Source organism: Molossus molossus, unplaced genomic scaffold (assembly GCF_014108415.1).
Source record: "Molossus molossus isolate mMolMol1 unplaced genomic scaffold, mMolMol1.p scaffold_m16_p_11, whole genome shotgun sequence".
In the NCBI taxonomy this organism is placed as follows: domain Eukaryota; kingdom Metazoa; phylum Chordata; class Mammalia; order Chiroptera; family Molossidae; genus Molossus; species Molossus molossus.
Window position 1 is genome coordinate 76,160,208 of NW_023425346.1, and position 25,377 is coordinate 76,185,584.

Consider the following 25,377-nt stretch of genomic DNA (forward strand, 5'->3'; position numbering starts at 1 on the left):
CGGGCAGCTCCATCCCTCCCCCCCTCCCAAGTGGGAGCCCTCTGGCAGCAATCCCACCGTTGGTGTCCTGGGCACGTGAGCAGCAGGGACGAGGGTCCCTGCATTCACAGGGGAGAGGCCGATTCAAGGCCCAGAAATGGCCCACTTAATGCAATCACTTCTGGTACATTCTGTAAGCTTTCTCTAGGGCACGGTACTCTTTCCAGGAAAAACAATGGTGAAGTTTGTCATGCTGTGAAGGGAAAGATTCACAGTGCATTTCTTATTTCCTTAAGATTAAGCTCTTTCAGTCACGCTTCTCTTTGTATCTGATTTGCATTTGAGAGTGGACTTCATCACTTTGAAAAGACTCTTGGCATATCCCAACAAAAATCAAAACCCTAGGCACCACTGATTTTAGGCTTGCTAATCTGGGTTCTGCTGGGGAAGCAAATTTCCCTATAATTATCAGGATTTCAAATTTCACATCCTCAAAAACAGCTTGGACAAATAAAGGCCCCATTAAAACAGGCTCTGCTAATTAAGAGAAAATACACATGCCCCTCAAGCGCCCTCTAGAGCAAGTGTGTGGAACAGCCATCACGTCCTCCGGCTCCCCTCCCAGCCCAGGATTTTTTCACGTCACCTTGAATTGTTTCCTTTCAACAGGGCGACCCACAGCGCATGCCGGCAAATATTAATTTATCACGCAAAATAATTAAACTTAAGTTTCTGAATTTCCAACCCCTTTGAAAGACTCCAGAACCTGCCAACAATTCTCTTGTTATATATAAGTAATAAACATACCTATTTTATATATTTAATATATAATAAAAGATACATGAAATATTCACATTTCTTCTGCCCAGGTCTAACAAACTTAATCTCTTTCTGAACTAATTAAGTTTCTAGGCATTTAGGGAATTTCAAAATGGCAGACCTACCCAGAGTTAGTTGAAAAACGGCATCTACTTCATTTCTCTCCCACCTTCAGGCTGGTTTCTCAGAGACCATTCTAAATAGTGGAGCATTACAGCTTCCCTTCCTGGAAGAGGCTGGGAGGCTCGTATGGCAAAGCCTTCTTTGTCCCCTTGAAGCCTCTTTTTGTCCAGTGGACCTCAATTTTATAACCCTCTGCTGACCTGATCACTCCACATCCTTTTGCCCATGGCCCCCTATGCAGAGTATGAGCTCAAAGTTAGCCATTTGCATGTTTCTGCTGGTAAGGCTCGCCACTGTACTTGTTCGCTGTAGGGGAACCTCGTGTTTTTAAGCTTGTCAACAAAGCAAAATCAACACAATAAGCTCCGAGAGCTCGTTTGAGGTTTGATGGCCCGTCTGTGAGCTGCAACAACAGCACCGTCAAACTGTCACTGTTCTGTGGCACTTGCCCCAAATGCCATCCAGGTCTGCACCTGTGAAACCAGGACGGGCATTGTGAGTCACTCTGCCTGCCACCACATAAAAAGCTAATTTCACATTCAGAATGTATGTTTTTTTTCAATACCAATAGCAACAAGAGTGTGCCAAAAATTTCCCCTGAAGCTCTATTCTGTTTTTTAAACTACAGAACATTCTTTCATAGTTTGACAGTTAAAATGCTGCAGTTAATGTAATAAACAGAGAATTTTTCCAAGTAGCTTGTCAAAACAAGCGACACTTTTTTTTTTTTGCTAGCGAGTCTCAGATCCAGAACAATGGGAAGTACCTTTCAAAGCAACATCTTCATTATACAATCAAATTCTCAAAGTAATCTTCTCATCAAAGAATATTGTGTTATTTCTTTCCCAGCAATTAGCAGAGTTCTGCAACCTCTCTGGCAGTGGTGACTGTTAGAAAATGCAGCTGTGCTGAGTTAAAAATCGGGGGGTCCTGCTCCGGTCGAAATGGAGCCAATGCATCTCACGCCCCCACATTTCTGAACGCCTTGGCAGTCTGGGCAGTAAAAACGTCAACATTCCGGGGACCTGTGAACACACCCTCAGGATTCCAGAAGCAAAGTGCTCAGCTGGTCTCTTCAAGGACAGCAGCGATACTAGCAATTCTTGATCAACTAAGCTTATTTTCTTTCCACTGAAGCAAAATAAGAGAGAAGCTCCAAAGATCATTATCCTATTTTTAAAAAAATGGTGTGTGTAGAGTTTGCAAGCCTGTCTCATTAAATGAGATTCTTCTGTTTCAGTTTCCCATCTCTTGGGGGCTGTTTTTGCAATAGAAAGAAAACCCAAGAATACAACTCAAAAGAGGAACTACCAGCCCAAGTCCAATGTTTGCAGTTTCATAGAATCTGGGCAGGAAAATCCCAAGGACACCCAAATTAATGTGGAATTCTGATGAAACCTGTACTTGAACAGCCAGCAATAGGCTGGGAAATTTCAGTCTTTGGAATGTAATTTTCTCTGAAGACTCTTTGGGCTGGGACGGATCATGCAATTCAGTGCTGTAGAGCAGGGAGGGAAACGGCACAAGAACAGAATCCCATTTCTAAGGGTGATTCATGAAACCAGGTTGCAGGCTCTTGTGGGGGTGACTCAAACAATTAGCATGAATGTTCCTAGCAGGTGCCTAGTACACAGCAGGCACTCAGTAAATGTTTGCTGCATCTGAATCTAATTTGAGAGTGTCTCTCCCATCGGATTATAAACTCCCCAAAGGCAGGACCCGTTTTTTTACTTTTTTAAACCTCTTTGGTCCATATTCAAAAATCATTTTAAATAGAATGGCATTTCTGCCTCCCCTGAAGCAACTAAGAGCTGAGGGACCCTTAGCTGGGACTGTGTATTCATGAGGCCATGGCCTCGGACTTCCACGCCAGGTCGAACCCCCTCTGCATGTTGTATGCCACTAACACTCACTATGTGTCCCCGTGTGGGGCGCAGCGCAGCTGCGAAAATGACTGCTTGCATCACCAGTTGTTCAGATCTGCCTCCCGCCCCAGAAGAAAGCTCCAGGAGGGAGGTGCCACCCTCTTGTTCAATGCTGCCGCCTTAGCCACTAACAGTATCTAGAACAAAACAGCTGTTCAATAATATTGGTTCCATGAATAAATGAACGCATGAAGTAAAGTATGTTTTTGTGTTTAAGAAACTCACAGTTCACAGCGATGCTTCTCAACAGGGGCATACTTTCCAGGACAGCTCGTTATGCTGTAGGGTTCTAGGTACTGGGTGTGTTTAGCATCCCGTGGTCCCAGCCACCGGCCAGTGGGTGCCAGCAGAGTGCTCCCCATGCACCGAGACATTTCCACACGCCCCGAGGGGCTGTCCCCGCTCTGACTCAGAAACCCTGCCCTGCGTGGGCTTCAATGAAAGTGACAGCAAAAGCAGCCAGAAGGGGACGGAGCCAGGAAATGATGAAGTAAGATGGGAAGAGGGGGTGTGGAGAAGAGAGAGGGGAAGCAGTCTGACAGGAGAGAGGGCATGGTTTAGCATGTGGTGTTCATTTCAGTTCTCCACGCCCTGGGGATTGTCTGGTGGCCCCCAGCCGCCAGCCCCTGTGACCCTGCGGGGCCCATGCAACACAAAGTGCCCGGGAAGGTTTCTGGGATGCTCCTTATGAGTAGGTCTGTGACACTATGGCTTTCTGTTTGCTATTTGGAATTCTTCTAGTAAAATGTTTGCTTGAAGAAATAAAATTTTGAGGCCAAAAAAACAAAAACCAAAAACACCCACCCACAATTTTTTTGTGTGAGGCTAAAGAGCTGAGAACCACGGCTTTCGAGTTAAGGCTGACGGCTCCAGCAGGGATGAGGGAAGGCCTCACACACCCGTGAAGGAAATTCAGACCCAAGCGAGTGTTTGGACAAAGGGGACATGGTGTGACAAAGCATGAAGAATGTTGGAAAGCCTTATGCAGCACTGACAGGGCAAGTGACAGGGAAGGATCCCAGGGAGAGGACATAGAGGGGAGCCGAGAGGCTCCTGTGAGCTGGTGGGAGGGGTAGACACTGAGGAAGCTGATCTGAGGGGCACCTCACTTTTGGAAAGTGCCCAGGGGACACACGAGACATGTCAAGTCCGACTCTTTGGCGGAGACCCGCTAACAAATGGAGATGGGCCAGGCCAGTGACTCAGGGCTGACATCCACACCCACAGCGCCTGGCCCTAGGGGCAGGGTGGAGGACACTTTCATTTCCAGCAGGAAAATCATAAGCCTGTGCGTGGTGGTTTCAGAACCAAGTGCCAAGCCATCTCTTAGTGAAAGGTTTGCCACGGGGACTGTGGCAAATGCTTCTGTGTATGCCCCGTGCCAGTTAGGAGAGCTCCCTGGACAGAAGAGGGGCTCAGCCCTTTCTGTCTGAATTGATCTCATTAAACAGCTGCCACTGGAGGTGAGGTGGGTTTCGGCCGAGAAGGAAGCGTGGTGGGCAGTTAGACGTGAGCAGAGCAAGGCGATGGGCCACGTACACAAGGTCACAGGGCGGAAGGCCCAGGTGCCTAGCAAAGGACGACTGTAGGGTGGGACCTCGCCTCCAGGGTGACCTTTCCTCCCTTAGCATATCACGTGGTTTGGACCCCTGACCTTTCCTCGACAGAGAACATCTAGGCCTCAGGTGCATTTCAGCTCCTGGCCCAGCAAAGCAGCCAAACCAGACAAGGGACCCCACGGCTGCCCTCAGGACCAGCTGCACTGGATAGTGAACCCTGCCCTGGCCCCACCAATCAATCCGTGGAGACCCTGACCCGGAAAGGACACCCCTGGAAAGCTGCTGAATCGCCTGTTGTGATCTTCCTCTGGGACCCCCTAAACTCTCCACCCTTAAAGCCTTAGGACGGAGGACCCAGAGCGCTGTCCCTCCCCGGAGCACTTCTGTGCCTTTCTCCCCTCCTCCTCTTCTGCTCCCACGCTTGTCACCTTTACCCTCCTCCCTCCCAAGCTCCAAGGGCCCTTCCTTTACCTCCATCACTTGTTTCCTAAGCCCATTTCTTCTAGGAATTACTTCTACCTCTGTGACTTTCCAAATAAATGTTCTCTTACAGTTTGAGTCTTGGCTCTGAATTCTTTCCTAGTGAGAACTCAAGTCCCGAGATTGCTGAACCCAGGTCCGGTCTGACCCCACTGGTCCGACACCTGGTGCCGTTCCCACTGCCTGCCACAGAGGCACAGAGAGCCCACCGGCTGAGCGGAGGCCGCGAGGCGTGACAAAGCAGCGTGGCTCTCTTTAGCGTGCGTCTTTCAGCGAAGGAGCAGACGGTTCAGAACAAGACAGAAAGGAGGTGCTGAGCAGATGACTGAAGGACTGACGAACTAAGTGAGTGAATGAATGAACGCATACAAGTGAGTGGATGAATGAACGCATACAAGTGAGTGGATGAATGAACGCATACAAGTGAGTGGATGAATGAACGCATACAAGCACAGGCATGGGGGCTGGGTCTGAGCCTCTGCCTTATTGCGTGAGGAAGAAGGGGCTGGGGTGGCCTGGCCTACAAACAGAGCATGTTGTTTGTCACTGACCAAAGGTCGGTTAATATGTGGACCCAGTTTTGACACTCTGAGCCTACCACTAAAAATCTCTAGATTTCTAACTTGTACAAAAGGGCAATGAAATGATCTGGCTCAAAAACCAACTAGGAAAGAGGCAAGCTGCTGGGTCACCCTTCAGAGTGTGTCCTTCGGCCCTGGGCGAGGCCAGGACTTCTGCAGCCGGCCTCTCCTCCCCTGCCCAGGTGGCTGCCTGCCCACTGCCGGTCCTGGAGACATGCAGGTGGGCGCCGTGCTCTTACTCACGATTTGCGGAGGATCATCCTCATGTGGGCGTCAGGCCCCATCTGTGACAGCAGCAGCAAGGTGTCCTGCAGCTCCTCATCACACTCCTTCTTCTCCTCCTCCGTGGGCAAAGGAGCGTCCTCGTGCTCATCATCCAGAAATCGATAAAATAAATATTTGTCTTGGAAGTGATGCTCCTGGTCCACTATGGAAAACATGGAGACAAGGGTCAGCTGCTGCACTTCTGCCTCCCAGCCCCCTTACCAGAAACAAATGGGTGAGAGCCAGAGAGCCAGGGGTGGCAAAGGGTGAGACTCCCGTCTCCCCCTGCCTTGCCTAGGGCTGTGCAGCTGGAAGGTGTGACCTCCGGGCTGCCTCGGGCACCTCACAGCTCCCTCGGACCCGCCCAGCTCCTGGGCCGGCCTTGGACTCTCTCATGACAACCTGCCAACTTGTCTGAGATGAGCAAAAATTGCCCTGGGGACATTTTCTAGCATGTAGGACAAATGTCCCAACAGAAAAGTAACCAGCTGCCAGATCCTACTCTCAACTGGTTTTTGAAAATACAGACTTAAAAAGAAAAACCAACCCTACTTTGTCGGGATCAGAACTCATGGTTTTCTTTCTACATGTACTATTTATAAACTAACTGCACTTGAAAACATTAGGGTAAAATTGTTTGAACACGTCCAGCTGAACCAAGTTTTTAGGTCACATACACCTAGAAGGATCTTATGGTAATTTCCTTCCAGTTCTGATTTCTTACAGTTTTCTTCTCTTGTTCCTCTAAACAAAAAGATTTGGATCTGGGAAGGACCAAGCCAGGAAACTTGGCTCAGAATCCCTCACCTACACATTGTCTTAAAGCTTTTAAGCCCCATTTCAGGTTGGAGCATCAACATCGTCAAAAGATAACGAGAAGTGGTAGATCATTGCTGCTTTGTGATCCCGGAACAGCCGCACCTGGAGAGCGTAGGAAAGGTGGACTCTCAGGACCTGGCCCAGACCCACCGCCTCAGAATCTGCACTTTTCCAAGAGTCCCAGGAGGCCTGCATGCACATTACAGCCTGAGAAACACTGGCAAGACCCGCAGTAGGTGCCCAGGTGCTGATGAATGAAACGAATGATGCAATAGTTTGGAGAAGTGGTCTTTGCACAAATGGCACAAGCAGCTTGAGCGTGGCCACGCCCCGTCCCAAGGCGCTCCTCTGCACAGGGACCGCCCCTGTGATATCCGGCCTGCGGCTGCAGAGCACGCTCCCCACTTTAAACATGGTCCTCCTGCAGGGACCCAAATTGGCTGCCCCAGATAACACCAGGGTTAAACGGCAGCTTCTGAATTCATTACTTCCTCTCATGTCATCAGCCCAGCGACACATTTCACTGCTCTCCACTCTGCCCCTGCCCCGGGATTGCTGTGCGGGGCTCAGAGTATAATCATACCGCCAATGAACCATGAACGCAAACTAATAAACATAATTGGAACTGATGCGCTCGGGCTGCAAAGCCGTTTTCCTTCCTACAGTCTCCCACGTTAGGAAGGCACCCTGTGGAACGCGGCAATCAACAGCGCCCCTCGCTGCATCTGCCTCGCGAAATGAAGATGCTAGCTCTGGTCCCCAAAGGGATCATGATTCTCTCGTGGCCATTCGGGAGTTCAGCAACGACCTCCCCAGGGAGATGCACTTAGCACTTCTTGAGGGTTTCCGGGGACTGTGGCTCATCTTACCGTGGTTGAGAACGCCGTCTTCCACCAGAACTTGCCACATGCCGACGGCCTGAGTTCGGGAGTGGACGCATGGAGTCTGCTGTAGCATCCAGTCCACCAGCTCGGTCCCCACGCAGCATTGTCTAAAGGGAGGTGGGCGCAAAGAAGGGAAGCTCACCCCCTTGTCAATGATGTCTCTTTTGAGAGGAGGCCCTCCAAAGAGCGTAGTGCTTCTATCATAAGAGGGTCTCCCTGCAAACAGCGCTGCCCGGTGCGGCCTCAGGTTCTCAAACTCGGGTACAAACCAATGAAACCACTGCACTCATGAGAGAAGCTTCTAAGCAAGGCTGCCTAGATGAAAGAGCATTATGAGCTGCAGCACCGGGGAGACCGAAGGGCTGCAGACAGGAGCCTTATCTGGTGACCTAAGGATCGCAGGGCCAGAAACCCTCTCATCTTGTGCCTGTCCCAGAAAATCTCCATGTAAAATGAAGGCAAAGCAAAATCTGAACTTCCTTCACCGGAGCCTTGCGAGGAATGAGTTAATGTATGTGAGGCACTCGGAGGTGCTCCATGAAAGGCGCTGTGTAAGTGCAAAATTATATAGCACTTTATATTTTCAAGTAATACTACTGATCTTCCTCAGAGGGGTGTTGGGAGAAACAAGCAATTAGCGATGCAAATCTCTCAGAAATAAGTTCCATGTAATGAGTATCAGCACTTCGCCAGAGCCTGTTGTCTGAAGGGCTCCAAATGCTTCTGTATAGTCACACATTCATCCCAAAGAGGCCCCTCTGTGGCAAGTTGGTCAGGACGGGTGAGCTATCTGCATTAGTTTGGAAACATACAGTCACACACATGCACACCTCCAGTGGGGTGAGAGAGAAAGGCAGATGTCCATGGCATCGTGGTTCAAGGGAGAGAATGGAATCTTTAAGTCCTTGAGATGAATCTCCAGGGACAATGGCACAGGCAAGGGAGTGGCAGAGCAGCCGGTGCCTGCAGCTGGGTCTGAGTTACTGGTGGCCTCCGTCCCATGCTAAAGATGCCACCAGCTCCAGTGCACGCTGAACCTGGGTCAAGCCCAGGGAGCAACTCTTTGGTTTCAACCTGAGGAAATTCCTGGTTTGTGGCACGTTAGGAAGAGACTTAGCCTGGGGGGGCCAGGTCTGGGACTTATTAGCTACATGACTTTGACTACTACATTATTTCAACTCTCTGGTTCTCAGTTTTCTCATATGTAGAAGAAATAAGAAAAAGATGGCCTCTAAGGCCATTTCCAGTTCTAATATTCTAGGAATTGAAATTTATCAGAGCTCCTGGGATGTCCTGATTCAGGTCTGACCCTAAACTATTTCACAAGGAGGATGTCCTGAGAAGGCCATTATATTTCCAGGACTGCTCTGATTACTGTCTATACTCACACACTGGCGCTGCAGTGGGCCTAGAGGTACCTAGTTACTATTCATTCTGAACCAAACATATGATCTGTCAAAATATTCTTCTTCTAATTTGAGAATTTATTAATGGTCAAAGTCTTGTAAAAGTAAAAAACAATCATCGCGTGTGGTTTTGCAATCAATGATTACCTTGACCAAAAAGAGCTCATGGAATTGAGATGATCCCAGATTCCTGGGCCTGGTACAGGGCACAAGAATCCTGCAGTCAGAATACAGAACAAAGACTCCCAGCCGTGCCACTTGCAGCCGATGGAGTCACTGGGTTTCCTTTGTTAATTGGCCCTAGCCACTTTGGAATTGACAGGCGATCACCAGTGCGGTGATCATTAGAGAAGATACTGCATCTGGGGAGACTTCAACCCCCTAGAACTGCAGCAGGGAAATAATGGGTGAGGAGCAGGAGGGAGGGTGAGGGTGGAATTGGGAACAAGATCTGGGACAAGGAACTCAGACTGTGCTGCAGGAAAAAGAAATCATGCCTTTGGCTTCCAGTTGAGTCCATAGGCCATTACTAACAGACATTAATTTGTGTCACAGGGTGGGGAATAGACATAACACCTATGTTTCAGGGGTTTAAAATCTTAGAACCATGGAGCAAGAAAGCGATTATGGTTTCTGACTCCTAATTTCCATTATTTGTCACCAAAGATGACATATTTTAATGGAGTTTCCCTAACGCAAGTCAACACTTGGGAAAACATAATCACATCCTAAATTAAGGGAAAAACTCACAAAATTTTTAAAAGAAAAAAGGTCCTTTAGCTATATGAGATCTAAAATCTACTTAATGAATTAAAGAAGTTAAACTCTCTCTGGGTCATATAACCACAATTCTTTTTAACCTTTACTTCTCTTAAAATTATAGCAGTCTGTAGGGACCATGGACTTCCAAAAGAATGAGCTTGCAGGGTTGGAAGAGAGGACTTCCAAATGTAATCATCCAAAATGGTAAATATCTACATTAAAAGAGTTAGAGGAACAATCTGTCTAAAGAGTTGGACTGTGTACTAAGAGGAATGTGTTACTGATAAGACTAAAGTGTTTTTCAAATTCCATCTCATTTCAAAAATTCTATCAAGAAGAGGCCAATCTAAATGTAACAAATAAACTGTCTGTTTTGGTCTTGTAAACATCTTGGATATGAAGAACAATATAAACAAACAAACAAGACAGAAACAGACTCACAGATACAGAGAACAAACTGATGGGTGCCAGAGGGGAGGGGTTGGGAGTCTGGGTAAAAAGGTGAAGGGATTGAGAAATACAGATTGGTAGTTGCAGAATAGTCATGGGGATGTAAAGTACAGCATAAGAAATACAGTCCACAGTATTATAATAACTATGTATGGTGCCAGGTGGGTACTGGAAATATCAGGGGAAACACTGTAAAACCACTATGCTGTACACCTGAAAGTAATACAAAATAATAGTGACTATAAACTGTAATTGACACTAAAAATAAATAAGTAAAACACATTAATGACCAATACAAGCAGAAGAGTGGTAATTTGTGTGAAGTGCATAAAAAAGTGACCCAAGAGGAAGAATTTGCAATGTTTTTCCATCTCTGTCCTTGGGAAAGAGACTGGATCTTGAGGCACATATACCTGAAGGTTTGCTATAGGGTGAACCAGGTATGACTTTACAGGTCCTGTCAGAGTTGATAGTCACTAGAAAGATATATACCCTTCAGGATGACTTTAAAATGTGTATTCTAGCTTTTCACTGTGTCTTATGAGTTTGGTTCATGTGAATTGAATGGGTTTTGATTCATGCCAAGTCTGATGGGTTCTGAGGTCATGTCTCGGCTAACTGGGAAAGTGAGTCTGACTGATAGATGGAAGAAGACTCTGGGTCTGAATCATGGGTGCAGGGAGACAGCACGAAGGCTTGGGTTCCATAAGCAGACCATTCTAATTCCTAAACCCTAACTGAGTTGATAAAATCAAGAGTTCAAGACTAGACATCCATTCTTATTTGACTCACTGTGGCTCAGTCATCCCAGAAGGTTTACTAAATCATGCAGCTTCAGTCTTTATTATTATTTTTTAACTCCGGTGGCAGCTAGAATGAGTCTTTAATTTTATATGATTATAGCTGTGCAGTGTTGTATATCTTACTATATGCATAATAGAATAAAATCTACAGTATTTATTTTCTATGTAAAATCTGTAAAGGACATTGTATATATCTTCTTCCTTCCTGTAACCTTAGGGCTTGGAACACAGTAGTACCTGGTGGCCAGTGGGTGCTTAATACACTTGTGGAATGAATAAATGATAGAGTGAATGAACAGATCACAACCAACTTTGGTTTAAATCTTGGCTCTGCCATTCACTAGACTTATGGTTTGGACAAGAAAAACTAATCTCTCTGAGCCTCAGTTTTATTATTTGAAAAATGATCATATACCAACTTAGTAGGTTATGGTGAGGATAAAATGAGATCATCTATAGAAAGTGACCTGGTACAGGGCTTCAAACATAAATACATGTTCAGTAAAAATTAGTTGATTCATCTAAATATAGTAGTTTTCCTTTTAAAAAAAAACACGACACTAGTAAACAGAAATACAAAAGTTTTCTTTTCTTTGTTCATCACAATTAAACCAATGTCCAAGCAAATTAGTTCAGGAGTAACTGTTGAGACTATTAAGGATAATTAAAGTTATGCAGGATCCAAGACAAGCTTAGATCTTCCAGAACCAGGAGGATTATAAAGCACGCTGCCCAGGCATGAAAACCAGGGAAATGCAACTTTGTTTCCATTTCACTGGACATGAACCTGAGGGCTCACAGCCTTTAGAATTATTTCACATACCTGTATGTCTTGAGGTGATATTTTCTATCTCTTATCATGTGAGGTGCTCGAGAGAGAATGGCATTTCGCAAAATTTTTCCAGCCCTGAGTATCTTCTCTGAAGGGACCTGGGTTTTAATCAGTTGGGAGGAAGGGAAGAGAAAGAAAGAGATTTTATAGAAGCAAAACAAACCAGATGAATCCTCCAGTCACTTTTCAATCTGACTCTGGCTTGAAAAAGACAACTCATTCATACATGTACAATGTTCACGCGTGTGACTGCTTTATGTTGAGAAACGAGACACACTGAATGTTTATCGCCTCTGCAGAATGTATCTGAGGTTGCCTGATGTGATGTTCTGACATATGGACCACCTCCAGTGTTTACTGATGGCTCATCAACCCACCTACATCTCATTACCTTGGCAATGGTGTTAGCAGGACGAAGAGGAACGTGAGGTTCAATGAGAGGTGTCTGAAAAATAAAACGTTAAAGCAAAAGAAAATTAAACAAAAAGTTCACCAAAGAAAATTATGGGTTGGGGGATAGTAAGAAACATCCATTTTTGTAAAACTCAAAATAGAATAAAAACAAAAACAAAAACAAGAGCTAAAATCTGCCTATGGAACTTGAATGCATAGGCATTCAAAGGGCAAAATTAGACCATTCAATTTGCCAAAATTTAAATATAAACTATTTAAAAGGAAATAAGCAAACAGATAGGAATGGTTAATGTTTGTAGGCTTAATGAGAGGGGAAATGAAATCTACTCAAAGCATAAAAACATCAGAGCAGAGGCAAAAGCAAAGCAAGAAAAACATGAATAGAGATTAAAATGACCTATCTCAGGGGCGAAGGATAAAGTATTGATTTAGGATGAAAATGAGCGATTCCATCCTCCACCATGTAGTAAAGATTCTTTTTCTGCAATTTGTAGTTTTAGAAAAAAAAGTCTAAGTCGTAAAATAATGCTTCCTGATGGCTGCATGCAGTCACGTTCCTAGCCCCCAGTGGGACAGCCCTGTGCCTTCTCTCTCATTCGCAAGGTAGTGTCGTTTTCAGGATTCCGTGACTGTCGGAACAGCTCTGGGATCTAGATAAAGCTTCTATCCTTATCTGCATTCTTCAGATGAAGAAATCCCAGGGAAATGACTTGCTACACACCGAGCCCCCTGGTCCTCCTGAAATCCCTCTGTTTCTCTGAAATATCTGCTAATGGCATTTCCAGAAGGAGGAGAAAAACAGATTCAGTCAAGGGTGGTGGTAGAACCATGAATACCACACTGTTTACGCCACTTCCAGAAGGTCAGAAGAGATAGTAGGTTTATTGATAGGTTGTGGTAGGCAAAATAACGGTCCCCCAAAAGATAGGTCCTCATCCCCAGGGCCTGTGAATATATTAGATTATATGGCAAAAGGGATTCTACAGATGGGATTATGTTAAAGATCCAGGTGGGAGATTATGCTGGGGTTTTCAGGCTGGTCCAGTGTAATCACACGGGTCCTTAAAAGGTGGAGGGTAGAGGCAAACGAGTTGGAGCCAGAGAGATGGCAGAGTGAGTAGGACTCAGCCGAATTTTGTTGACTTCGATGATGGAAGAAGCCAAGCGCCAAGGAATGAGGGCAACCTCTAGATGGTGGAAAAGGCAAAACAATACATGGATTTTTCCCCCAGAGCCTCTGGAAGGAACTGACCTGCTGACTTGATTTTTAGCTCAGTGACACCCATTTCCGACTTCTAAACTACAGCACTGTACGGTTATTAACTTGTGTTGGTGGAAGCCAATAAGCTTGCAGGAATTCCTTCTAGCCATCACAGAAAACTAATATGGAGATTACTGTACTTCATACTAAGACCCCTACGCTTTGCAAATAGAAGCCATTACATGGAACAGAAATTGGTAGGTTTTCACTCTAATCTTTATTTTACATACGATTATGTTAATATAATTAGTGGGGGAAATAAAAGCCAACATTAATTTAAAATACTTTATGTTCCTAATACAAACAGACATGTATAAACATATACCTATCTTTTTATCAATGATGAATTTCAGTTGGGTTCATGCTTTCACTATTATAATAGCATTAAGGGAAAAGTGAAAAGACTACTAAGCTTTAAGGAAAGAATAGATGAGACACAGGTTTATTTAGCATGATTGAAATCTCACTGAACTGCAACATTTTCATCACCTCGCCACATCTAGTTGACTTTTTCCCTCTTGAAATCACGAGAGCGCAGGTGTGAAGCAGTATTACAGTGTGTTAGCAGCATGCTATTTTCAACCAGCAAAGACCAAGGACTGTCAATCTGGCCCCTTCAACAGTAGCTTTAAACAGAGACCAACTCTGCCCTGAAATAACCTGTGCTCTCTTCTGAGAGCTAGACCTTCCCATGGGACAGGGTCCATGAGCTTAAGGAGTTCCTGAGTCTGTGCCACCTCCTCAAAGACGACAGAGAGAATTCTGTGGCATCAAACCTCCTGAAAAATATTCAGCAGTGCCAGTGCAGCAGGCACCAGGGCACTGGGAGTGTGCCTGGCAAACACGCTGATTATGTCCAAGTTGTGAGTTACCAGCACTTATGCCTTCTGCCTCTTTACATTCATTACACAGTTTGGTTCATATGTCTAGGACTGTGTATCCAAATTGTAGAAGCCTCTGGTTATTCTTTTTTTTTTTTTATGTTTTTATTGATTTTAGAGAGAGAGAGGAAGAGAGGAAGGGAAACATCAATGTGAGAGAGAAACATCAATTGGTTGTCTCTTGTACGCACCCCAACCCCTGGGGACCAAAACCGAAACCTGGGCATGTGCCCTGACTGGGAATCCAACTGATGACCTTCCCACATATGGGATGGTGCTCAATCCACTGAGCCACACCAGCCAGGGCTGGTTGTCTTGAAAACAGTAGTAGAAACCCATTTCTTCTTCCCGTCTTGGAAGAAAGAGGTGCAGGTACACGTGGTCTAGAATAGATGTGGGATTCACTTCTGAGGTCATCTTTTCTTTCCTATAAAAAAAGCTACTTTCCATCTTGGCCAGTTTGGCTCAGTGGTTAGAGTGTCAGCCCTAGGACAGAAGGTGGTGGGTTAGATTCCTAGTCAAGGAAATGTACCTGGGTTGCAGGTTAGATCCCTGGCCCCAGTCAGGGTCATGTGGGAGGCAACCAATCCATGTGTCTCTTGCACATCAATGTTTCTCTCTCTCTCTTTCTCCCCTCCTCCCTTCCACTCTATCTAAAACTCAACAGGGAAATATTCTCGGGTGAGGATGAACAACTACCACAACAAAAAGCTACCTTCCTTTGCACTAGTCTTTGAGAGGCTGGCTGATACAGAGGTGGAGAAGATGCTCATGCTTGAGGATTATTCATCAGTAGGACAATGAAACATTATTTGAAAATTGCATGTTTTTGTTTGTTTCTATAGAAATGGCTACATTTTAAAAAAATGCTAAAAGTGGTCCCTAGGTTAGTTTATTTTGTTGGTCCCTTGGAAGGCTCAAAAGGAAGCATGACTCAAGCAGGGGGACTCATCGAGCTTCAGCCAGAATGGCTCCTTGGATCTGCAGCTTCTAAAGGGGTACAATGTACTCCAGGCCGTCTTTTAGCTAGGTGACCCTCGTGCGGGTCCAGGACCGGGGGGCTATTTACTCTGACGAAGGCAGCATTCTTAGAACCTTCCCTGGCTCAAAGATCTTAGGCTTGGGGCAACATAATGAATGGCTGCTTTGAGAAGGCTCCGAAGAACACACGCGAGGTGAGAGCAGGGGGAGTCTTATTTTGGGGGAATAAAATTTGCCTTCGAAAGGGACACTCGATTCAGTTAGGCAAGCTCCTGTGTTCTAAGGAGCCGGTTCCTGGCAGCCACGCGCTGTCAGATAGAGGGCGCGCGTGACCGGTAGGCCAGGTGCCTGGAAGACGGTCCCCTGCGAAAGCCTGTTCAGGAACTCTTCCATTATGCGTGTGACTCCACTGCTTTCGTATCTGCTCATTTACCTCCTTTTCTGTTTCCCCTGGCTTTCAAGTAAAGTTCCTTTGAGAATTTCACCCTAGCTGTGCTTTAAAGAATGAGGAAAAGAATTTCATTGTATAAATGATTAGGTTAAAGAGGCCAGGGAAAGAAGTGGCCTGGTGATATCAGTGAGAATGAAGACAAGGACAGCAGCCCTAAAGGCAGGACCAAGCATTTCCTGTGACAGGCCCTTTATACATGTGGTCTGCACATGAGCCTTATATGTGTCATCTCTTATTTTATTACTATCTTCATATTTTATTGATAAAACGACAGGCAGAGACACACAGGGACTGAGCTTCCCGCTAATAACTGGAAGAGCTGGGAGTTGAACCCACTCCCACGTCTGCGCTGCAGGTACAGTGACCCCCATCCCACCTGCTCTTTTCTTCTAGAGAGGACTTTGCTCACCCATTGGAAGAATTTGTGTTGTTTCACTCATGTTCATTGAGAAAAAAGCATTTAAGCCCTTCTAGGTTATCAGATATCAGACTTGATCTTAAAATTTTTCAGCAGTAAATTCAGAGATCTACTGAGATGACAGCACCATGCATCATGCCTGGTCTGAATTAACTACATTTTTAATTAAATAAACTTGACATGTAACATTGTGTGAGTTTAAGGTATAGAGCAATGTTACTTCGACATATTTATAAACTGTACTAAGATTGCTGATATAGCGATATTTATCACCTTACATAATTATAGTACAATATTATTGTCCATATTCATTGTACTGTGCAGTAGGTCTTCATGTGTTATTTACTACTCGTTACAAGTTTGCACCCTGAACACCATCCCTCTCATTCCCCCACCCCACCCCCTAGTAATCTCCATTTTACTCTCTGTTTTTCACAGGCTTCACTTTTTTAGATTCCACATATAAGTGATATCATACAGTACTTGTCTCTCTCTGTTTGACTGTATCTCATTCAGCGTAATGTGCCCAAGGTTCATCCATGTTGTGGCAAATGGCAGAATATCCTCTTTTTTCACGTCTGAGTAATATTCCATTGTTCATATGCCCCACATCTTTTTCCTCCCATGTTTATCTCAGCATTATTCACAATAGTTAAGGTATGTGGGAAACAACCCAAATACCCATCCATGGATGAATAGATGATTTAACTCTTTAAAAAGCAACTTTCCACCTGGCCAGTGCAGCTCAGTGGTTGAGCACCAAGAAGTCACTGGTTCGATTCCCGGTCAGAGCACATGCCCAGGTTGTGGGCCAAATCCCCAGTGTGGGGCACGTAGGAGGCAGCCAATCAGTGTTCTCTCTCATTGATGTTTCTATCTCCCTCTCCCTTTCTCTCTCTCTCAAATCAATTTTCTTTAAAAAAGCAACTCGGGCTAAAACAAATATACCAGGGACATGGGTGGCAGTCAAAGTCTGAGCAAGAAAGTGGCTTCTACTCAGTATTTCCCACAGAAGGAATTTAATGCCCCAACTGGCTCTGTGGGTGATGGGAGAACTAAGCCAAACAGCGACTGGACGCAACCCAGATGTTAGCAAGCAGGAAGCCTCGGTAGAGAAAAGGAAGGAGAAGGGGGCATTACCAGGGCCTGAGCCAGGTTCCTGAAGGAAGCTGGAGGCCTGGGGAACCTCCAGGCCCAGCAGGTACAGCCACCACAAGGGACGCTGCCTCCCTACCCACTGTTGAGAGGGCGGTGGCACTGCCAACATAAAATTTCCCTCCAGCCAGAAGCCCGAGAAATAAGGAAAAGAACTTCACTGTATAAATGATTAGGTTAGTCGTAGACTGGCAATAGTAGTGAGATGATCAAAGCAAGAAAACTAGCCTTAAAAGCAAAACCAAGAATGGAGGCATCTGGGAAACACTCTGCAGAGACTGGCCTGCCTTGAAATGCATGCGAGAGCACGGGGAGGGTGAAGAATTGTTCCGGAGGACAAACGGGGCCAGGACTGCACAGCAGGGTGGCTGCTGTGGCCACAGAGTGGGGGCAGGGCTGTGGCATCCACCTCTCAGCCCTGTCAGCCTCTCACAATTCCATATCCCCCAGGCACTCTTTGTGTTGGGCTATAGACAGGGAAGGTGGTCAGTGGGCGAGCACAGAAGGAGCCTTCATTAATGCTTCCTTGGTTTGCTTTCCAGGGTGGCCCTATGTTCTGACCTATAGCCAGAAAACACATATTGCGATGGGCCCTGAAAAGGAACGGACCCTTCTCCAATTAAATTTCATACATTTGAACACATCAATCATGCATTGAGAATAAAAATCTTTCCTTCTTACCTAGGCATGAATGATTCCAAACTGGGCTATGAAAATATGATCCCAAAAAGCTAGGCAGAGAGAACAGATAAAGGCAGAGGTATTCAGCGCTCTGCTTTTCTTGGCTTTCTCCACTGAAGACTTCCCTCAGGATCAACCGTAATTGATTTTCGTTTGTTTCTGGAGAACAGATGCATTCTACTGCTTTTCATTATGTTTCTATTACTACTGAAAAGGAGAAACAGTATGGGAAAATATTCCTTTTGGCACCAGAGCCAATTCAGAAATACTAATCAGGTGGTGAAAAATACGGATTTAGCCTCCATTACATGATGCACAATAACCCCCAGTAGATTATAATGAGGTATAAGGCACTGTGAAGCCTTCGGGAAAAACCATAGGCAGGCCTTTTAGAAAGCGGGTAATTCTTTTTACTCAAGTACATGCTCACAGAAGCCTTTTGCAAGGCACAGCATTTTAAGCCAAATGATAAGAATAACAAGCTGGACTGGGTCACAAAGCTCATGGCAGAACTCTGGCAACCCAGTGCAATAAAAGTCCTGTAAGTCCGCATCCAATTTCCTTCAAGTGTTTAATGAAGGCCTGCTGCATGCACAGCAGCGTCCTATGCTGAAGGAGAAGACTGACCACGTGCCGGTCTAAGTGAGCCCTTGATCTTGTTGGGAGAGCACAACTTCTATGGGCTAAGCAGTTAGTGAGGCAATCTGAGTCAAATCAAAGCAACGACTTTCTGGATTTCAAATTCTCTCTCTCTCTCTCTCGTTTCAGGTGAGAAAATCTCTAGGAAGTGGGGAGAATAATAGTCAATGTTTTTAGTGAAAAAGATAGACTTTTAGAAGTGACGTTCCCATGTTTTGGCATTCTGGAATAATACAACTAAGGTCTGAGAAAACTACGCCTCATTCTTGTAATAATGATCATCCATGTCATCACTTTTTGGTTGACCAGATGAAATTAAAGTAACAACTAAGTCAGACTCACAGATGGATGTCAACACTCTGAAATAACTATGTAAGTTTTTCCATGTATTAAATGATGGAAAAATCATCTATAGACCTCTTGGCTTCTATCTGCAGGCTTTTTATTTTGTAAGTCTTTCTTAGTTCAAAATTGGCTTATAGGTTTCCAATCTCAGCTTCCATGTATATAGCGATTAAAAGCTGTTACTCCCATTCTTACAAAAAGAAAAAGCTGAACACAGTGAAAATAACGACCTCTCTTGGCCCATCAGAGAATAAGGGTTGCAGAGGAAGCTGCCTCCCAATGGTGGAGAGACAAGGGAATCCCCAGTTCACAGCTGAGATTTGGCTCCCTGGAACAGGACCCGCACACTGGTAGGAGCGCTTAATGGGGTTAAATTCATTCACCAAGGAAGCCATTGGACTGACACGGCTCCTAAGATTGAGGCTTATGCAAGCAAGCCCACATCTAAGATTGTAAATGCCTCCAGGTTATGACATTGAAGCCTAAGGATAACCCACCACAAACAGCCGGCTAGGCTGGAAGCTGTAGCCAGTTAATTTCCTTCTTTGCTTCCACCTTTTCTCTATAAAAGCATCTCCCTGAGCTCCTGTCCGTGGGATTCTCTTAACTGCTTCCAGTAAGGGTCTGCCAGACTCAAATCAACATTTGTTCAAATACATTTAAAAGCTTTACTATGCCTCAGTTTATCTTTTAACAACGGTAATTTTGATGAGTTGCTCGAGACTGAATGTGAGAAACTCCCGGAGGGTAGTCTTGGCTGGGCCCTGACACTTTAGTGGGGTTTCACCTCCTAGAACCCCATCAGGTTTCTTGATGAAAAGCCAAAGATCTTGTGGTTCTGGCAGGGGGAGGGGAAGAGAAAGCCTGTGAAATACACCCAGAGCTTTCTCTCTTTACTGGAGTCTTCTCCCGCCTGGGGGAAGGGCGTTTCTTTGACTCCGGTCTCCTCTAGCCTTCCTGCCTCACCCAAGAGAGGAAAAAGAAGCGAAGAAATCATTCTGAAGGTGACAGTGCAGGGACACATGCCGACTAAATGACTTAATTATAACATTGCAGGACACCTCCCTTCCCCTACGTGCCCCAGCCATGCCAGTATGACAGTCACGGATCACAGCCGAAAGAGCTGCGAGATGCAGACCCTGGTTCACAGAAGAACCACGGACGCAAGTACAGCACAGGGAGAATAGTCAACAATATTGCGATAACTGTATATGGTGCCAGTGGGGTTCAGGAAACCTTGAGGGGAACACTATGTAAAGTATATGCTGGTCTAAAGCTAGCTGTACACTGGAAACCCATACAAAATAAAACTGAAAGGAAAAATGCAGACTCCCACCTAAGGAGGAGTTCTCAGGGAAGCCCAAACAAAACCTAGGAGACAAACACAAGGACACTAGAGGAATTTCCCGCCTCTGGCATCTGTAACTACAACAAACATTAAGCACAGCCCAAAGCCACACTAAAGGCCTACTTATCTAGCTAGCACCCAGAAATGACAAGGCATGCCAAAGGCAAGGATGAACGGAGTCTGAAGCGACGAAGTACACATCGGAGCCACGCTCAGAGGTGACACAGACTGTGGAATTGTCAGCCAGGAAATTTAAATGAACCATGATTAATATGTTAAATACGGACTTGTATTCCATTAATAATACTAATAAAAAGTAGACACTATGCAAGAATATATTGGGCAATGTAAGCAGAGAGGTAGAAACTCTAAGAAAGAAATGTCTTCCTTCTCTCTCCTTCCTCAAAGGGCCAGCAACAGAGAAGGAAGCAGAGGGGTGATCCCCTCTCCTGCGTGCTGGGACCAACAGCCAGTCTCTTCAGTGATTCTGCTCCAGCAAAATCTAGAAGCTAAAAACTGGACCTAGCAAGTTATTTTGTAAATATTAACAAATTGATTCTGAAGTTTATATGGAGAGGCAAAAGACCTAGAATAGTCAACATAATAATGAGTTACCATGTTATTTAATTCTAGTTTGAATAAAAATATATATAAATATAAACTTATTTCATGGACATTTGAGAATGTCCTGTGTGATATGCTAAAGTTAATTTATTAGAATCCAAAGGGGATTACTCTGGTAAATGATGCTAAATCTGGGTTACAATGCTAGGTTTGGGCTACAAAATGTTTAAAATGATATTGGCCCAATTAGAGACACACCCTATGACACAATCTGAGAAGCTATAAAAACTCCTTAAAAAAAAAAAATCAGCCCAAAACAAATGATTTTCCTCATCCTTGATGTTTTCTTTTTCTTTTCTTTTCTTTTTTCTTTTTTTTTTGATATTTTGTTCAGATAGAGTGGGAGAGAGAGAGAGAGAGAAACATTGATGCGAAAGGGACACATCGAGTGGTTGCCACCCTCACAACCCAACCAGGGCCGGAGACAAACTGCAACTGAGGTACATGCCCTTAGCGGGAACCGAACCCGGGTCTCTCTGGACCACAGGCTGACGCTCTAACCGCTGAGCCAAATCGGCCAGGGCTCATCCTAGATGCTTTGAAGATTCATAATTAATACATTAGATGAAAAAATTTCAAGAACCACTTGGGGAGATTAGCAATCAGGTGAAGGTGGTCCTGAGTTTCTCATTTGGAGGGACCTATGGAACGTTTCCTGCGGACGTGCACGGTGCCTGAGTTGCCCTTCCAGCCTCGGAGTTTCCTGAACCTCCGTGACCGCACGCATTCCACCGCGGCTCGGCCCTCTCCTAGTACAGCACGCGCTTTGAAACAAAAGGTGCGCTCTGGTTCTCTCGGCATACCTGTGCTGCTTTGTGCCTAGAGTTACTCGTTAAATATTGACTTGACTAATATGTAAAGAAATCTCTAAGGAGGTTTTTTAACCTGGCAGTGGTATAACAAGAATGGAAAGAATTTTTCCTCTTTTCATTTCTGAAATTTCAGTTTTGCTCTTTATGGTTAGATATGGAAAGGCCTAGTTTATTGAATGTTGGCAAATAATTTGTGGATGACTTTACCTTTGCTTCTTCCTTCCTAAGAATAACATCTCTCTTCAGTTCATATCTGTAATAAGGTGTTTTAAGGTTGAAAGGAAGAAACATTCATTTAAAGCTGACATTTTTTCATTTCCTTTAGATCAAGGAAGTGCTCAAAAACAGATGGTCCCAGAGACCTGAAACCATTCCTCTCCATCATCTTGACTTTCTCTTATTTTCTCATGATAGACACAAGATAAGTTTTGAGTTTCCACTGTTTTGGTAAGTATTCCTGAATGTTTTTTGGACAGTTTTGAGAGTTCATACAAGTTATGGTACCCTCAAGATGCACACACATATGTATATCCAAAATTCTGCTTGTAATTTTAGGGGGTAACCAAAATTTATTGTAATCTACACACACACACACACACACCCTAAATATGAACATGAGTATTTCTAACTATATAAAAACCCCACTATATATAAAAAAGCCCAACAGAAATATGTGCATATATTCACCAAAAGACATGTACTAGAATGTTCAGAGCACAGCTATTCATAATAGCCGAGCAACAGAACAGACAATAGATTATGGTAAATCCATAACAGAACAAGAATAACAACTGACAGCTGCAGCAACAAGGCGGCTGAACCTCACAAACAACACGGAATGGAAGCAGCTGGGCACAGAAGGTGTGCACTAGGTGAGCTCATTTCTCTGAAGTGTGAAAACAGATTGCCCTTCGTTGGAGGAGCGGCGAGAGAAAAACATGAGTTTCCTTCTGGGGTGGTGATGATCTGTTTCTTGATTTGGGTGTGGTTTACATGAGTGTGTTTGTGAAAATGTGTTGCTCTAAATGACATGTGCACATTTTTGCATGCATATGCTAAGCTTCAATGAAAAGTTAAAAGAAAAAAACCTATGTTAGAACAAGAAATTTAATTTCCTTTTCAAAAAGAAAAAAAAAAAGAAAGAAAGAAAATATTTACTAACCCTCCATTAGAAAAAAAAAGTAAAGGAGACCTTGGGATTTTGAAACTTAACATTTGAGTGGCATCTAGTCATATGTGGTCCTGACACAGGACCCAGCTGACAGCAATTTGTAATCTTCCATTTCTCTTTGAGGGTAGCTCAGCGGGAAAAAGAGAATGCATGTGTGTTCATATACATGAAAAGCACCCAGCAAAAGCATTACCACCACCAACCTCCACAGAGGCTGGCTTCGGGAGGACACTTGGCGAGAGAAGGAGCCCAGATGATCACCTAGCATTTTTACACATATTCAGTCATTTAGTAATTCTGGAAAAAATGTAGAATACTAATTGCAAATGTCAAGTATCTACTGCTTAAACACTAATAACACCCTCAAAGATATGTAAACACGTGAAAAATTAAAACAAAAAGAGTATTAAAGTCGGTATATAATGAAATGTTTTACAGCTATTTCATTTAAATATTTGCTATACCTGGCAAAACATACATTTCCATCAGATCATATAAATATTAATAAAATGTCAATGTAAATGTAACACAATCATGTTCTTCTCAGCTATTATGCTTAAGAAGCCCAATGATTTGACTCTCGAGAAAGCAAAAAACAGTTTTCTACAGCCAAATATAGGTTTCTGAAGATATCAGTTGATGCCATCAAAAGTCTCAGAAATTCTCACAAATACTTTTAGGTAATGTATTAAATTCAAAATAAGTGACACATATTTCATGTTACATGTTGTGGAAACTCTACAACCCATTTCTTAAGATGATGAACAGTCAGACGATGCACACACAGACTTCCAGGCGATCGGCGCTGATTAAGCAGCATGTGGGGTCACACGGTCAGAGGGCTGCCTGTGCGGCTGTCGACGGGGAGGAACAGCCTATATATACAGATGATAAGGATTCAGAGATGAAAGAAGGGGACAGCAACATTGTCCATGGTGGCTCCAGGAAGCCTTTCCTGAGAAGGCGGGATTTGAATAGGACTTGAGGACCAAGGACCTGAAGGCCAGAGTGTAGTGTAGGCTGGAGCCCAAATCAGAGGTGGGGGTTTAAAGTATTCTGAGTCTCCGGGTCGCGCTGTCGCACAGATAGAGCTGGTTGGAAAATGGAGAAAGTGCTGGAAGAAGCTACAGATTCCGCTTGCTAAGAAGATACTGGAAAGTCAGATGATCAGTTGTAGTAAAGGCGCACACTTAGTTATTGGGTTTTTTTCATCGTAGAATAATGCATGCTCACTGGAAAGTATAAAAATATTAATCATATAAACCACTCAAAGACAACTATGATTACGATTTTGGATTATTAATATTAATCTCTTTTGTCTAAGTGTTGGTTTCCTTTTATTTATTTATTTTTTTATTTTATTTTATTTTTTTAATCCTCACTCAAGGATATTTTTCCATTTTTTGTACAGATAGAGTGGGATGAGAGAGAGAGAGAGAAACATTGATGTGAAGGGACACATAGAGTGGCTGCCACCCGCACAACCAACCAGGGCTGGGGACAAACTGCAACCGGAGTACGTGCCCTTAGCGGGAACCGAACCCGGGTCTCTCCGGACCGCAGGCCGATGCTCTAACCGCTGAGCCAAACTGGCCAGGGCGGTTTCCTTTTATTTTTAACTGAAGTGTGATAATACTCGGGGTAAAATGTTGTATTTTCCCTTTGTATATAACACTAAATTATAAACAATTTCACATATTACTACAAATTCTTTGCAACCATGTTAAAATTCCATTAAGTGTATATAACATAATTGAAGGGTTCTGTGGTTGCACCTTTAAATTGACTTAATAATTTGCTAGTATAAACATCCTATGAATATAAGCAAAACGTTCCCCTCACCCACCTATATTTGGAGTTATCTTCACAGACTCAATTCCCAGAATTAGAATACCTAGCTCATGGGTTCAGGTTCTTTCTCTTTTTAATCCTCACTCCAGGGTATGTTTATTTATTCTAGAGGGAGAGGAAGAGGTCGGGGAGAAAGAGAAAGAAATATCAGTGGGAGAGAGACACTGATCAGTTGCTTCCTGACAGAATCGAACCCACAACCATTTTGGTACACGGGATGACTCTCCAACCAACTAAGCCACCTGGCAGCTAGGGTGGGTTCAGGTTCTTGACACATTGATAAATTATGAAGCTTAAATAGATGGCAATTTGGATGGGACAGTTCTGAATAAACTCTTGGGAAAATGGTCTATCTTTGACCTCTTGGATGTTGCCATTGGTTTCTGTACTAAGACTAATAAATATTAATGTGGAACAAATTAATCAATTAAGATGAAAATTTCCAACAGGAAAACACAAATACATTTTCCTAAGGTTTAATGCATGCTTTGCACAATGCCCTAAGCCATTATTTTAATAGCATAGTAACTCCCCGTTGGGAAAGGTAAAATCATTATCATGAGAAAAAGAGTTCTTTGTCCTCTACTTTGAATTGAAAAGCATGCACTCACTTGACTTTTGCACAGTCTTCTGCATGGAGGTATACCTGTCTGCATTGA

At 44.2% G+C, this 25,377-nt stretch overlaps 1 protein-coding gene across 4 annotated transcripts in view; it reads right to left on the bottom strand.

Moving 5' to 3' along the window:
* The window catches only part of RAPGEF4 (Rap guanine nucleotide exchange factor 4), a 282,253-nt gene that overhangs the window by 76,577 nt on the left and 180,299 nt on the right, over window positions 1-25,377 (bottom strand). For all 4 annotated transcript variants that reach the window (XM_036254269.1, XM_036254271.1, XM_036254270.1 and 1 more), the window contains 4 exons: window positions 12,078-12,131; window positions 11,678-11,784; window positions 7,419-7,540; window positions 5,710-5,893 (listed from right to left, as the gene is read on the bottom strand). In XM_036254269.1, the coding sequence (XP_036110162.1) occupies window positions 5,710-5,893; window positions 7,419-7,540; window positions 11,678-11,784; window positions 12,078-12,131 (467 nt within the window). The remainder of the gene's footprint in view (window positions 1-5,709; window positions 5,894-7,418; window positions 7,541-11,677; window positions 11,785-12,077; window positions 12,132-25,377) is intronic.